Source organism: Uranotaenia lowii, chromosome 3 (assembly GCF_029784155.1).
Source record: "Uranotaenia lowii strain MFRU-FL chromosome 3, ASM2978415v1, whole genome shotgun sequence".
Classification (NCBI taxonomy): domain Eukaryota; kingdom Metazoa; phylum Arthropoda; class Insecta; order Diptera; family Culicidae; genus Uranotaenia; species Uranotaenia lowii.
The window spans coordinates 267,587,250-267,604,544 of record NC_073693.1 but is presented as its reverse complement, the minus strand read 5'-3'; the positions used below and the strand labels follow the sequence as shown (position 1 = coordinate 267,604,544).

The 17,295-nt window shown below is 35.1% G+C and overlaps 2 protein-coding genes across 3 annotated transcripts in view; one reads left to right on the top strand and one right to left on the bottom strand.

Annotated features, from left to right (window-relative positions):
• The window catches only part of LOC129754924 (diacylglycerol kinase eta-like), a 453,200-nt gene that overhangs the window by 96,539 nt on the left and 339,366 nt on the right, over positions 1-17,295 (top strand). For both annotated transcript variants that reach the window (XM_055751191.1, XM_055751192.1), the window contains one exon: positions 2,107-2,217. In XM_055751191.1, the coding sequence (XP_055607166.1) occupies positions 2,107-2,217 (111 nt within the window). The remainder of the gene's footprint in view (positions 1-2,106; positions 2,218-17,295) is intronic.
• On the bottom strand, positions 15,260-15,676 carry LOC129754941 (histone H3). The gene has a single exon (XM_055751208.1). The coding sequence runs from the start codon at positions 15,668-15,670 to the stop codon at positions 15,260-15,262; it is 411 nt and encodes a 136-aa protein (XP_055607183.1). The 5' UTR covers positions 15,671-15,676.

Below are 17,295 nucleotides of genomic sequence, written 5' to 3'. Positions count from 1 at the left end.
CATTGTTATTTGATCAAATGTGGGATTTCTAGTTCCCCAGAAATTTTAAGCTTTTGTCGAAAGTTCAACAGCCATATTTGATTCAACCAACACAGACCGACGACACCGAATTCGATACCCAATAACAAACAAACATTTCACAACGCGTCGTGTAACGTGTACTGGAACCTTTAACCGGAAAATTGAAGCTGACGTGACCTTTGTTCACACATTTCCTCGACAGGTGCCGTGATGGATTTCGATTTGGTGCATTCGACACCTTTACACTTCGAACACCTGTCCTCAGTTCTCCTTCTCGTTTTTTTTTTCTTCCATCCGTCCATCCGTCCGTCCCTTGGGCATTTCCGTCTCCGGGATGACGCAATTTTAGCTGTTGGTTTCAACTAACACATCACTCGACTCCGACGGATGCTGTTTACCATTTTATTGAGTTTCTGAAACTACTGCTGAATACTCTCTAGTGGTTGGGGGTGACATTTCGAAGCATACGTCTCCCTATTGATTGGTTATTGTTTTGTTAGGAACAGCTTTCCGCTTGTTTGGTGCGTTGTTGCTAAATTTAACCGAAATAATTGATTTGGAAATCAACGTCAGCTCTTTTTTGGTTCCTGGTGAATAATTTCGATAACAGTCGGTCGTAACTAAAAATTCAAACGATTCGAAACAGAACAAGTTTTTCGGCTCAGCTAAATTTATTTTAACTCCTCTCAAATCTCTTAATCCATTGGCAGCCCCAGTCCAGTGACAAGTGAAAAGATAAGTAATGACCGAAAGTTTTGCCTCATCGGTGACCTCAATACGAAGCGATCCTGCTGATTTGCTAGTCCGGCAACCCCGGGCTGGCTCACAGCAGGACCAATTCCGGTGCGGTCTGGTCTGGACACGACGATGATGGTGCCATCCACCTACCATCATCCGGATGTCCTGTCCAGTTCAGTCCAGGCCAGTCGAGGACGGACCAACGATTTTGACAGATGACGAACAACGACCGAGGACCGAGGACCTGGTCTGGTTATGTCATGTCGTTGCCGCTCCGATGAGTCCCAGTGTGAGTTAAAAGCCCGGCCCTGGTCCAAAACTAGGTCAACACGCCACAGGACCACGACGACGATGACGACGACGACGACGACGACGACGACGACGGACGGCACCTTTTAAGGGGTAGGGCCGCTGCGTGGGTGGGTGGCCCCGGAAGTGCCTTTGCTACAACATTCACACTGTAAAACATCTTAAGGTGGTTCATCTCCTTTTCCATCATATTGTTGAAGAATAATACTTGAATAAATAAATAATAGGAATTTCAATATACACAGTGACCGATAACAAATAAAAAACCACAAATCGTAAGATAATTTCAAAATTGAAATTAAATTATTTTTTTTTCCTGCTAACTAGCAATAAGTTGACTGAATTGCATACTTCACTTTACATACTTTATGTTGTTTTTAAATAAAAATTATATAAACTAATAACCATTAGTTAATATGACCTTTACTGGTCTTGATGGTTTGCATATATTTTTGTGAGATTTCGCGGGTGAGAAGGTGGGGGGGGGGGGGGGGGTGTTAGGTTAAGTTGACTCCTCAAGCCCCTTATAAAACCGAAACTTTATCAAGTAGCCTGCTATAAAACTTGAAATGTTACTTGGGACAATAATATTGATACATACCAATGGTATTTTTGAATTGTTGAAACATCCTAATTATATACGTTAAATTGTCCGCATACCAACGCCCCAGCCGGCGGCTGACAGGACATGATGGACAATTGTTTGATTGTTTGTGGCTCTGTGAAATATGGAACCAAGTTGAAACGACAAGTCTTTCGCCATGCTTAACTTGTTTAGCATATAAAATTAGACATAGTTTTTAACGGGAAATTCATTGGATTAAATTCATGAAAAACATTGATAAACCACAAAAAAATTGTGGAAAAGATAATCGTAAAAGTTGACATGCTTTCAACTACCTTGAACTAAAACTCTCCAACCTTACTTTTGAACCTTACTTACCAACACTCCAAAACAGCGTGCCAAGTTCGTCAACCTTGCTTGCGAAAGGTCCTTTAATTTTTGCGTTTTTTTCTGCCCGGTTTCTCCTTTTGCAGGCCGCCACCAAGGAAGGATACCTGATGAAGCAAACATGGTCGTTCCAGCGATGGCGACGGCGCTACTTTCGGCTCAAAGGTCACAAGCTCTACTACGCCAAGGATAGCAAGGTAAGTGCTTCCTGCTCGGCTGAAGGTACCTTGTTATTTGATGGTGCAAAATTTTGGTCAAGGGTGGTGTGGGATTTCGATGGAAATAAACTTTAACCTTTTACTGGTTGCCGGTAGGGATGATTTAATTCGGCAAATATTGCTCCTAATATCCAAAGAAGTAAAGATTAGTTAGTAATTGATTCAGGATTTTTGATTAAACAATTTCACATGTTGAGAGCTCGTTGGATAAATTTAAAATCGAGAAACAATTCAATTTCAATGTGATAAGCTCATTTGCATTAATTTCAAATCCTAGAAAAATTAGACTGATTTTGATAAGTAAGAGCATGTAGATTTGATAATGATACAAAATCACTTTAAGGTGAATAAAAAAAAATAAGGAAGCGGGGATAGAAAACATGATAGGAAGGATATGAGATTTTCCACCAATTTTAATTTTATATTTTACTAAAATTTTATTTTAAGTTTCAGATATCGGATCAAGCATCAGATTTTAATTCGTGGTACCCACTTTGTATAACACAGTAGAAAATCAATGTAACTTCTATAAATTAAGCTTGAATGAACTGGAGTCTACGAACCAGGGCCAACCTATGGACTACAGACAAGAAACCGAAACAAGCGAGAACAATTAGTAGTGTCACAGCAGATTCAATGCCAATATTTCTTACCGGAAGGAAGTTCTACAAGGGTGGTATTTTGAAACTAAATCAACAGAAACCAGACTGAGTCGATTTGGGGTCATTTTTGAATTTCTTAAACCCTGGGGTTTAAAAAACTTAGTCTTGGTCCAAAACTCATCCATGATTTTTTGCAGAATTTTTAAGTAACGTTTACATGAGTAAATTTGAACTTTTAGGTTTGTATGGGAAAATTGAATATATTGTACTGCAAAATCAACATCATTTTTGATTCTTCTGTGGAACCGAGCCAGCCGAGTAACAGTGGTATGTCTTTTCGCATTGATAAACAATAAATTCAATTCAATTCAATTCAAGGGATGTCAATTGAATTTATTGTTTATCAATGCGAAAAGACATACCTCTGCTAAACAGCTAATAACTTTTTTGCCTAATAAGATAAGGTCTTCTACAAAGTTGTAAAGCGAAAAATTTCCTTTTGGAATTTTATAAACTGGCACAAAAACTGACAGCTGGCTCGGTTACACAGAAGATTCAAAAATGATGTTGATTTTTCAGTACAAAATATTCAATTTTCCCATACAAACCTAAAAGTTCAAATTTACTCATGTAAACGTTACTTAAAAGTTCTGCAAAAAATCATGGATGGGTTTTGGACCAAGACAAAGCTTTTTAGACCCCAGGGTTTGAGAAATTCAAAAATAACCCCAGATCGTCTCAGTCTAATAAACAGCTTTGGGGGTTATTTAAGCTCCAATAAACCTGCTAACATAAAATCGAAGACTTAAAAAACGGCTCCGAAAACACTGAGCACATTGAGCAACCCGAAAAAGGATAAGCAAACATGTGCAAAAGGCGTAAATCCGGTTTATTGACTCACATGTACGAGCCAAGCACCATCGAAAGGAACAACTTAAAGCATGTCCATGCGATTTTTTTTTCCTGCCGTAGGAGCCTCTTGCACACTACTCAGAAGATTCGTCGCCGAAGATCTGGACCTTCCTCTATCCAGTAACCTTGGATTAAACCTTGGGTAAAGTTAAGGGCTATACACGCCGAATGGTAAGATTCTATACGATGAAACCAGTTCTCACCCAAGGACTGCTTTAATAGTAAACCATAGAATTAAATTTATCTCCATTACAGAATACATCAGCGGAGACATTGCAGCTATACGGATCGAAATATCGATACCGATACACGGTAAATCTAGCGTCAGCATATCTCCCTGGAGATAGCACCGATATATCCTCACCGATGGTTGTAGAATAAATGAGAAAGTGCCGGGCACAAAACCGGCAATTACTCGTATGCTGCGATGCTAGCGCACATCACCCGCTGTGGAGAAGTACCGACGTCAACACTAGAGGTGAGTCCTTACTAGATTTTCTTTCACAAATGGTATCGAAATTTACATTGAGGGAAACAAACCTAGGTTTATAACGAGAAATTGACAGGAAGCCCTCAACCAAACTCTATGTACACAAACTAGGGGGTATCGGATGAAGAATCGATGTCTGACATATTTCATTCAACAACGTAGGAGGGGTTATAATCAAGGGCATTTATGGAGACCCCCTTTACAAACACACACTTGCAGCTTGTAATATTTTGTTGGGTGCGAAAATACGAACAACAAAGCAATTAGAGCGCATGCTTCAAATAGTTTTACAAATAAAATCATATACACTTTCGAAGACAGCTGTCCACTCAAAAAACGTGTTTTAAACATCGAACAGGAAAGTTCCTTTGTGTAACAGACAACTTGAAAAGTTGAGGAAAATAACAAATAAACTTTTTTTCAAAGCAAGAGCTGACTCAAACGGGGACGACTATCGTAAGTCCCTAACTGGGTACAAAATAAATATTCGAAGAGCTGTGAGAAGTAATTGGAGGCACATGTGTAAATACAGGATGGCCAGCGAACTCGGGAAACCGAGAAAAAACCGGGAATTGAAAATGAGATCGAGAAAACCGGGAAAAAACTGGAGTTTCAAATCAAAACCGGGAAAATTCTTTATGGATCATTTTTCCCCTAAATAAACCTATTGAATTCTGAAGTTCATTGGCATCATCATAATTTATTTAAAGATATAAAATCAGAATCTTAATTCCATTGAAAAAATGCGGAAAAATAGGAAATATTGAAAAATCGTAATTTTCGAGCCCAGCGCTAACATTTTAATTTTCTGAAGTTCTCTAATTTCAAAATATGTTAAGAATTTTCTTGTTAAATTCCTTTTTTAAATAAGGGTAATTAAAGGAATAAATAATCAAAAATCGCAATATTCAGTACCTAAATATTTTTATCTTAACCAAACTTCAAGTTTTTACAGAAAAAATCTTATAAAATCAAATTTTTTTGGTTTGTGTTACATTTCAAAAAACTATTAAAAAATTTGTCCAAGAATGAGAATTCAAATTATTAACAAGCGGAAAAAGGGCGAAGCTCATATGGTTGAAAAAAAAGTTTTTCATAATAAGGTTCATTTTTTATCCTTTGAAAGGAAAAAAATGCGGGAAAACAGAAAAATTAAAAATGAGCAGCCACCATGTTGCATGGTTTATTAATAAATGCGCAAAAGGTAAAAAAATACCAAATTTTTGTGAACTTTTACTAAAATTTGCGCATTTATCACAACATAAAAAACGAATTTGAAAAGCGAATTAAAGCCTTAGAATAATTTACAAAATTTTAATTTAGGCTTCGAAATTCAAAATTCGTGATGAAATTCAGGCTCAAAGTTCAGATTTACACCAAGTGCACCGAAATTAAAAATAAATTTACATAATATAAAAATTTTCATTGTTCTGAGCAAATTTTCATCACAGAATCTATGTCACAGAACATATAAGTTTTAAAATTATCACAAAATTTACAGATTGTTTCAATTTTACTCTTTTTCTTTTCAAAATTAAAAACTGAAAATTTTGGATTCTACTTTTAATAGGAAAAATGTGATAAGATTGCTAATGTTAATTCATTTTTCGTGGCAAACAGTAAAAAACAACGAATATGTCATGACTTTTCAATAAAATTTATGGAAAAAGTGTCACAGAATTTTCGAGTTAAATCACAGAAAAACAGAAAATTATTTCGCAAAACAGAGAATAAATTTCGGCAAGCTTGATTAACACCTTAGGGACCGCGCAAAATGATAGCCGAGATACCGAAATTCGGCACTCTTTATCTTAGAAATCATTGAACCAAATTCCAATAATTTGCCCGCTTTGAGTTACGGCAGGTGTTGTGTTCAATTTTGTCGAAGAAAATTTGATGATGAAATAAAAAATTTTTGAGTTATGCTTCTAAGTGTAGCAGACTTGTGGCGTGCAAAAAACGAGATTTCTCGTATTTGATCCGCAATGTGCTAAGGGCTGTCCCAACGGTAGATGCAAAACACGGTTTTCGACCACGCTAAAACATTTCGGCTGGCACCGGTGGCGTAAATTGCTGTTTTAGCACAGTTATCGATTTCAAAATTCCCAACAGTTATACGCCAAATTCATGCAAATTTAGAACAGGATTTCAAAATATACGACAGACCGATTTAGTTCACGGTGAGAAAATTTTAGCGAACAATGATTTCTTTCACACATGTTTGGGTAACATTGGGTGTGATAGTTTCTATAATAGTTGCTTTTTGAGATATCATTTGAATGTTTTTTTTCGCTTCAACCACCCTATACGTAACATAAATTGAGAATAGATGTTAATAAAAACCATATCAAGTATAAATAATAGATGTCACATTGTTCTCAATTTAATATAATTAAATAAAAAGCTTTTCATTTGGGCTCGACGAATTAGTGAATCCAGTCAGCGTTCTAAAATTTGAAAAATATAAACGAAAAGAAAATTTGAATACTTTTTCGATGATGTAAAATAAATGTTTATTGTTTGTTCTATATTTTTTGTTTTATTTGAGATATTGAGAGATTTTTAATTTCGTATGGATTGCTCGGAGTTTTCGTCAATATCAGCATATTTTTCTGTATCCATACATAAATTTACAAATAGTGAAACAAGTTTTTGTCAAACAAAAATGTCGACAAATCAAAGGAAAATTTCCTTTGACTTTGGGATAAACATTTCTCGTTTCCTTTATCAATGTCAGTAATAACTTGAAAAAAAAATTGCTTTTTCATTTCATTTTAACAAAACCTTATTCCATTGATTCAAAGCAATTTGATTGAATTAATTGAAGAATTGTTTCTATTGACCTTTTTTCCTCGTTGTGTAGTCATTTTTGCTTTTATATTAATGAAATCCTGGTAGAATAGTTGAAATCATTGTTCTGTCAAAAAGAATATTCGTAGAATTCATTTTAAGACAATTAACCGTGAAACTCATAACTTATGCAATTTTTCTAATAAAATGGGTTTTTTCTTCTCAATTATTGAGTGTCTGCAATGAAAGTGTTTCCGTTTTAAATTTGCTCCTACACCGGTGGGGAGTGGGTGTTTTAGCCGATTCTAAAATTTCAAATTGTGCTAAAACTGGTATACTTAAAACCAATATTTACACCTGAACCGTGAGCAGGTGCTCTAACATGCCATGTCCAGAACCAAAAAAAAAAATTTAATTCAGCTAGAAATTATAACAATACCAAAAATCATAATAAGTAAGGAAATTGATTTCTAAAAACGTATTTCTTCTCATGACCATTATACAAATTCGAAAAAATGGTAAATTGTACTGATACGATTCAAAATAAACCAGAGTCAAAGTTTCAATCAATGCTATTTCTGGTGAGTCATTGACGTTCCTTATTTTGAACTAGAAATTCGCTTGAAAAATTAATTTTAAGCAGACTTGATTTAACCTTTGAAATCAATATTCCTAATACACCAGAAAACGATAAAGAATATAGATAAACATTTCGAATAAAACAAGGATTTAATGTTTTGGACATTAAAAATCAGTGTACAGATGAAGAATATTGGAAATAGAGTACCAGATTAAAAAGAAAGTTATTCCGTTTTCAAAAATAAAATTTAAGATCCGGTAAGAAATTTACCATGATAAAAAAATATGCAAAAATGATGATAATTGAGAAACATTAATCATCTAAATTTACATATCATTTCTTCATTTTAACTTGAAGGGTTGAAATATCCCGAATTTGGAAAAATATTTAATCACGAGTTGAAATAAGAATTTCTCATAAGGAGGGAAATATCTATCTGAACTTAAAAGAATTTATTCAAAACACATAGTTGATGTTTGAACTAAATTTGATAAAAAAAAAAAAATTTATTTCATTTCAAGAGTGCCAGTGTTCAAAGTCCGAGATAAAATCATTTTTTCAAATCAAATTCTTTCAGCTATTAAATTAAAAGACAAAAAAAGTAAATTTTATAAGTTCACAATAATAACTTTACAAGTTTGATTCATCATTCAAAGATTTACCTGATAAAGTACAGTTTGGGTAATTTGATTTCTTGAATGATTAATAAGAAACTGATAAAAATAAAAATAAAGAATTTTAAGATTTGATGTAAATATTGAAACACAAATCAATTACTAATCTAGTTGATATTGCGTATTAAGCTTCAAAGTTGATGCTTTGAATCAATTTTCAATGTTTTAAAAGATTAATTGAAAATAATGATCATTTCTGAAAACGAAAATTAAAAAGAAAAAAAAACAGTGACACGTTTAAAGTTTGAAATTTCAACTCTGAATATTTGGTCGCCGTCAAATACTAAATTCCAAAAGCAATGTTTTTTTTACAAAAATTTAGATTTAAGACTTCCAAGAAGATTATGTTTCCAGGAAAAAAAAACAGAATTGAATAAGAAAGACAAACTTACGAAACAATATCCAAAAAAATTTAAAAATTTGAAAAATGAAAAAAAACTATATCTTGTAAAGTTTTTTTTTAAATTAATACAAAATATGGAGGTGCAAAAGATACGTTTTTAACAATTAAATAGAAAGTTTTTCCAATAAAGTCTTACTATTTTAAAAACTTAATTGTAAAATTTAATTGATAACTCAAGGGAATGCTTTTTGGTGACTATGTTGAAATGATTAATTTAGAAAATTTTGGTTTCGATTCATTTGTTAGATTTTGTCTATCACCTCTTGTTTCGGTGATATGGAGTTCATTTGTTGAGAAATGAATTGATGATATAGTTTTTTTTCAGATAAACATTTATCTTAAAAAGTTAATTACTACAATTTTCAAAAATTTGGAAAGATATTATTACAAGTATTTCTGACATTAATTATAAAAAGGTTTACAAAAAGGTTTTATTTCATTTAATAATTATTTTCGAAGTATGCAAAACGATTTGGTTTTTTTTATTAAAGAAATTCCTTAAATTTTATGTGTTTAAATTTTTTTTTGTTTTAATTCGCCAATACTCCCGTATTTTACTGTGTTGGGAAAGTAAACAAAAAGAAAATATTTATAACTATTTTCAAAGAAGTCAAAATTATTTGCGGTCTTTTGAAAGGCATATAATAGTGTAAAAGTTTTGACAAAACTGCAAAAATTTCTCAAATGATTTAATCCATTTTCAAAAAATGTATATTTGTATTCAGAGTCGCCAAAATTAGCATCTAGATTCTTTGCACCTCGAAAAAAAGGGAATTGTGTGGCTTCATTCATTTTAGAAAACCCTTTTAATTTTTATTTTTGGCCATTTTTAATGTAAAGCTGAGCTCAGGGATGATTACTGTCAGAATGTCATTAAGCATTTCTCCGAAATCTAGAGCGACATTCATCAGTTTGAAAACGACTGCCGCAGTCATATGTCCTTTTTGGTTTTTGTGAATGTCATCGCTAAGAAACTCCCTCGAGAAAATTTCAAATAACATTTGGGATGAGCATTTAGGAGATGCCTGTCACCAACCACATGGCTACCAACTTGTTGATGTTTTAGATTAGTATTTGATGAATGAATTCGGATATAAACATTGTTGGTTTCATATTCTGAGCTACACTTAAAAATGCCACTCTGAAGACGCAGTAGGGTTTCTAAGTGTCAAGATAAGAGTTGCAATACAAAAGGTTTATTGAATTGCAAATCGAAATTTAAATCAAAATAAATATCAATTCATAAACATCGTCATATCGTGTCGTAAGATGAAATTTCTTAGGCCTAAAGTTATGTAACTAGGACTAAATTCTGCCAACAAAGAACATGAGACATGAGACATGAGACATGAGACATGAGACATGAGACATGAGACATGAGACATGAGACATGAGACATGAGACATGAGACATGAGACATGAGACATGAGACCTGAGACAAGAGACATGAGACATGAGACATGAGATATGAGGCCTGAGACATGAGACTTGAGACCTGAGACATGAAACATGAGACAGGAGACCTGAGACATGAGACCTGAGACCTGAGACAAGAGACATGAGATCTGATACATGGAACATGAGACCTGAGACATGAGACATGAGACGATCTGAATTCCACGCTATCAAAAAAGTCTCACTATATTTTACTATTCTTTTAAGCTAATTGATTTTGTTTTTTATCTTAAAAATAAACTATCATTGTACGCAAATTTTCAAAAAAATCATGGTTCTTACGCGTTTTTTAGTAACGTGCTTTTTTGCGCGAATTTTTTAATTAAAATGGTTTTTTTTTACGTGGATTTTCAAATTACGGGGTTTTTTTTACGTGGATTTTCGAATTAACGAGGTTTTTAACGCGGATTTTCGAATTAACACGGTTTTTTACGCGGATTTTAGAATTAACGCGGTTTTTTTTACGCGGTACGAAACCCCGCGTGAAAAAACCTCAGTGTAATTGAAAAATATAGGATAATTGAAGGTAAAATCAGTCACTCAAATAACCTTCATTTGATTTCTTGGAAAATGTCATGAAAGATAGGTCTATTTATGTTGAAAATTGTGTAGTCCAAACAAGTGTTTTTTGGATTGTTTACAAAATATAGAGGAATTAGGGGATGAAAAAAAACACTATATCACTATAACACAGATACAAGAACTTGAAAATGAACTAGAAGCTTTCCGAGTGACTAAAAAAATTGTGATATTTTTTCAGTCACATCAGACTTGATCCTTTACTAAAGGAGACTTTATTCTAGACAAAAATCTAGTAAAATGCGAAGATAAAAGGTTTTTTTTGACTATTTTTTGCCTTATTAGTTAGCATTTCACAGTTTGTAAGTATCAGACAAAGAGAATTCTCAAAGTTTGTATACTTCCCTAGAGTCATTGCCTACTTAAAGGTGCAATTTTCTTGTTTTTAAATAAATACAGTATTTTTAGTCCTTTTTAACAGATAATTACTGGATAAACATTAGTTATTTGTTAGATACAGAGCCCGTTCGTTTTTGGCAACATTCGATTTTGGCACATGTGCCAAAATCGAACGGGTTTTAAAAACAACATTACCTTTGAGTTTTCGTTATAATAGGACCAATTTAATTTAGACAGTTATGTTCTGAAATAATGATAAAATGCAACAATAAAAAAAGTTAATAAAGTTTTTTTTATTTTATAAAGTACTCAAAAATGACAAAAAAAATGAAAAATTCAAAAAGTTAAAATAAATCAAACAAAAGACTGAAAATGACAAAAAACAACTAAAAAATGATGAAGAATGACAAAAACAGCAAATACGACAAAATAAAAAAAAACATTAAAAACAAAACAAAAAAAGTGCAAAATGCATCAAAAATATGATGAAAAAAATAAAAAAATGACTACAAATGGTCGGAAATTGACTAAAAATAACGTTTTTGATAATAAGAATAGTTATTTTGTAAAAGTTACTGAAAAACAAATTGTGAACAAAAACCGTTCGATTTTGGCAACACAAAATGTACGGGCGTGTTGTCAAAATCGAACGGGGTCTATATTAGTAATTTCATGATAACCAATTATTACAATCAATTCAGATGAAAAATGTAACTTTTTGGACTCTATGGATCAATTATACCCATAACATACATTTTGAAAAAAATCTTTTTGAATAAAATTGAGAGTTTACTTTTGCTTTGAAAATACGGCATTATAAAGTTCATATTATACTCTACCGATTGACATATTAGAATAAATATTTTTATTATGTTTTTTTAAGATGAGAAACATTTAAAGTGATAAAAAAGATCTTCAATCATATTTTGTTAAATTTTCTAAACAAAGTTCAATAACTCGAAAAATAAATTTTTTAAAATATTTTCTTAACATTTGATATTTGTAAGACATTCCGTTTCCGAGATAAAGCGAAGGAATCAAGTATCCCCAGGGATCAAATATCCTCATTCTCCTGCATAAAAATTTAAACAGTTCGGCGTTAAAGATTGTACAACTTTTTTTTTAAATTTATGTTATAAGGTTGAAGTTCTTAGTGAGGATACTTAAAAAACTGCATAATAATCATTAAAAAATCTTTTCGTCTAGTTTCAAACTCTTGTCCAGCAAGAGATCATAAAATTTTTCTTCTGAAAAGCTATCATGAAAAATCTATTTCGCGAGTGAGTTGACCATACACAAACACTTATCTAGGTCAACATAATCGACCATCATCAAAGGCCAGAGCCTAGTTTTCAGTCAACGGGACCAAACCGTGTGTAAGGGGCATAAAATGAGAGGAAGAGGAGCAGAATGATGGGTCATCGGAAAAACCATAAAACGAAACGAGCCAGTAAACGACCGTAAACGGAAAATCCTTTCTGTCGAGGCCCGCCCAGCCAATTTTTTTTCTGTGGCTTTATCATACTTCCGCAGATTTACACTGCCGCAACCCATCTTTCGGGGCAGGTGAGAAACGTTGAAGTTTAATGTGTACCTACATGAGTGGGGTTTATCGGCTGGTTTGTGTTTTGTAGTTCTGCCTCCATTCGTATGAACATATCAGAAAGGAATGTTGAACGGAAATGTTCACTCTCATTCCGGGACGCTCAGTCGATTCCAACCTGGCCAACCGTTGATGAAGTGACGATGGGAAGGAATTTGCTGATCGATGAACACCAGTTTATGATGGGATGGTGCCTCGAGAATTGGGTGCAAATAGTCCGGCTCATCGACGACGCGTACAGTAAGCCATAGCTCGGGGTCGGTTTAACAAATCGTTTCCCATTGGAGGTGTTTATTGATTTTTTTTTTGCGCCAAGTGACTTCATTGGGTGGAAGGTACTGTTTTAATCTTATACTTTTAGCTATCAGAAAGAATCAGGACAAAATTGATCGCTTTTCAGACATAAAAAGGTTCTCTAGACTCTCTAGGAAAATTAAGCAAATCTTTTGCCACTTGTCATTTTTAGCACAGAAAATAAGAAGCAACGATGCTTCATTAACATTTTTGTAAGAAGTGCAGCCTCCTGACTTGCAACTATAGATGATCGTTTGATGTCCAGAGTAAACATACGCGGTAATATTTGTGTCTTCAAAAATGTCATAATGATTATAATTTACGACGTCTGAGATGTCATCAATTTTTGACGGTCGCCATGGGAAGGGAAGAGTCAATGTGTTATTTTTCTCAATAGTTTGAAGACAAAGATGGTCATATTTAATTTCATCCTTCTGTGTTTATTTCGTTATAAATTGTGCTACCCTTTGACAATTGTGGAGCTCATTCACTCCAAACGATTTTCAATTTAGCCCTGGTTCAACTGCAGCAATGTTTGGCTTGTCCTTTCATGTGAAATCAATTTGTCCTAGCCCTCGCCAGTCGCTATTTATTTAAAAACCATCAGGGCTTTCGTCACCCGTATCCTAGGGTGGGAAGCAGGTGTCACCGGAAAGGACCAAAGGATTTAGTTTGGTCTCGCTTTGGACCGACCAAAATAATACTGCTCTAGTAGACTGAGTCGATTTGGGGTCATTTTTGAATTTCTCAAACCATGGGGTCTAAAAAGCTTAGTTTTGGTTCAAAACTCATCCATGATTTTTTGCAAAATTTTTAAGTAAAGTTCACATGAGTAAATTTGAGGTTTGAAATTTTTATGGGGAAATTGAATATTTTGTACTGAAAAATCAACATCATTTTAGTTTCTTCTGTGGATCCGAGTGATAATGGTTTTTGTACCAATGATTGATTTCTTTTAAGGAAATTTCCTCTAAACAACTGTCGAATACCGTAATTTTGTATCTTATTAGACAAAAAAGTTGTTAGTTTTTGAATAAGGGTATGTCTTTGCAATTGAAAAACAATAAATTAAATTTACATCACTGCTGGGTGCCTAGCGAGGTACTGCATGACTACTTTTTATGCAATACTTTGCTTGGCACAAGTAGTGATGTCAATTGAATTTATTGGTTTTCAATGCCAAAAGATATGCCCCCATTAAAGACCTAATAACATTTTTGTCTAACAAGATACGAAATTACAGTCTTCAAAAAAGTTGTTCAACGCAAAATTTCCTTAAGAGAATTTATAAATTGACACAATAACCATAAGCGCTAGGTTCCACAGAAGAAACAAAAATGATATTGATTTTTCAGTACAAAATATTAAATTTTCCCACAAACCTCAAAGTTTAAATTTACTCATGTATGCGTTACTTAAAAATTCTGCGAAAAATCATGGATGAGTTTTGAAGCAAAACAAAGCTTTTAAGACTCCAAGTTTGATAAATCAAAAAATGACCTCAAACCGACTCAGTCTACTTCTGGCAGGGCTCACGGTTTGGCTCCTCTGACGAGGGTTTGACACCCGACGACAACGACAGCGAACGCTTTGATGTGGTTAGGGTGGGACCAAGAAGGAACAATCCCCACAATAATGGTACAAGTATTGCAGTGAGGTATGCCCGGGGTGAAATTATTTCAATACCAATAATTTATTTAAACGAGAAGCTGGAGCTTTTCGGTGACGTTCGCGAGAAGAAATCGTTGGGAAAAGTGGACTGCTGAAAACAAAATGTTTGGAATGAATTTTTCTTCATTATACTGATCAATCCATAATTAAAAGGAATGTTTTGACTTACCTTGAAGTCCTTTTAAACGTGAGTTATGTGACTGTTGCTTGAATACCCACGTCACATGTACTGCATATGCGAATTGTCGGTCATCTCATCACTTTCATGAATCATAAGTGGCTTCCAAAACCCGAGTCTGATGCAATCCTTATTGTTTAGGTCGAAACTCGGTTCTTCCTTTGAGCACCCAATTTCAGTGATTCACAGTTGAATAGACATGTATCCAGAATGATGACGTCATCTGCAAAAGTATCAGGAGATTAGTACAATCTGTTTCACAACACCAAACTCAGAATCGACTTCTGTTCTTGGAAACTTCTAGAGTTCGGTTTTGGAAGTAGCATTCTTATTCTGTTTAATCTTCCTGTCCAACCCCTTTTTTTCACGACTATCTCCTTCAAAATGTATTGTTGGTCCTGAAAAGGACCGTTTGGTATAGGTTGATGAGAAACAGGTACAACAAACTCACTTAAGCACGTTCTCCTCGGATACGACGAGCCAACTGAATATCCTTTGGCATGATGGTGACACGCTTGGCATGGATGGCACACAGATTGGTGTCCTCGAACAGTCCAACCAGATAGGCCTCGCTAGCTTCCTGCAGAGCCATGACGGCCGAGCTCTGGAAACGCAGATCGGTCTTAAAATCCTGAGCGATTTCACGAACCAGACGCTGGAAGGGCAACTTGCGGATCAGCAGCTCGGTGGATTTCTGGTAACGACGGATTTCACGCAGAGCAACGGTTCCTGGCCGATAACGATGAGGCTTCTTGACTCCTCCGGTGGCTGGAGCACTCTTACGAGCAGCCTTAGTGGCCAGCTGTTTGCGAGGAGCTTTTCCTCCGGTGGACTTACGAGCGGTTTGCTTGGTACGAGCCATTGCTGTTCAGACGGTTGAATGAGAATAATTGAATGAAACAAACTGGCATCCCTTTTTATACAGGAAAAATGAATGGTTTTCCCTCCACTTTCTACCGACATCCAAAATGGCTTCTAGCCTGGAAAAACGGTATATAAGGAGACCGTAAACGACAGGCAGGCATTAGTTTCGTTTCAACCGTTCGTTAACAACCTAACTCAAATCTTCAACAATGACTGGCCGAGGCAAGGGAGGAAAAGGTCTAGGAAAGGGTGGCGCCAAGCGTCATCGCAAGGTTTTGCGTGATAACATCCAGGGAATCACCAAGCCCGCTATCCGTCGTCTGGCTCGTCGTGGAGGAGTCAAGCGTATCTCCGGTTTGATCTACGAGGAAACTCGTGGTGTGCTGAAGGTGTTCCTGGAAAACGTGATCCGTGACGCTGTTACCTATACTGAACACGCCAAGCGGAAGACCGTCACTGCCATGGACGTCGTCTATGCCTTGAAACGCCAGGGACGCACTCTGTACGGTTTCGGAGGTTAAATCATGAAAACAATGCAAGCAAAAACGGCCCTTTTTAGGGCCACCAAAGTTTATTGGAGGAGACCAACTTGAGTTTTCTGAGTTGAGGGATGAGGGAGGGCCATCCGGACATCATATCGAAACGATATGGAAGGTAGAGTGCACTGGGCAGTTTCCTTCTTAATATGTCCTCTAGATAAAGCGGGTTCATCTATACACCTCCTATGGAACATTCCACATCACAATGGCTAAGCTTCTTATTGATTAGTAATAAATTGTACTTTCGTTGGAGACTAACTATCCTTTTCACAAATGAATCGAACCGGTTACTCAACTTGTACCATCACTCCTTTCAAATAGTACATTCAAAGGCAGTTTAGAGCTAGTAAATAGGAAATTTGAATCAAGTTGTGATGCGCGATAGTTCGCTGCAAACGGGCTGTGCCACGCTACATAGGATGGAAAAATATATCATTCATGATGTTCAGCTTCAACTATTATTTTCAAAGATAATTCAGTCCGATTGGGATACGTTAGGTTTGAATGATGCGGAGTTTTGCATACTATCTCAATTATACGATAACAAAGTTTTAACTTTTCGGCAGTTAAGTGTAAGCTGTAAAAAACTGGAAAAAGTGAATATTTCAACCGATTATCTTATTCTTTAGGATTTAATCAACAGTTATCACAGCTTTATGGGGTAATATATAGTGTCGCTCGAATACATCTATGCAAAACTGTACTTCTAAAGTACATATATGAAGATCAGCTTGAAAATAAGAATAGTAAAAATGAGGTTTGACGTAATGCATACCAATATTTAAGCAGAGGTATAAATATTCTCGTAAGTGTTAGCAGTTTTACGGTATTTACCAAGTAGCATCAACCAACTCTTTTAAAAAGTATTGGTCGTCCTGAAAAGGACGGTTTGTTTGTAAGTAAAGAAGAGTCCAATTTAAGCCTTCTTTTCGGTCTTCTTGGGCAGCAGAACGGCTTGGATGTTGGGCAAAACACCTCCCTGAGCTATGGTGACGCCCGAGAGCAGTTTGTTCAACTCCTCGTCGTTGCGGATGGCCAGCTGAAGATGACGCGGGATGATACGGGTCTTCTTGTTGTCACGAGC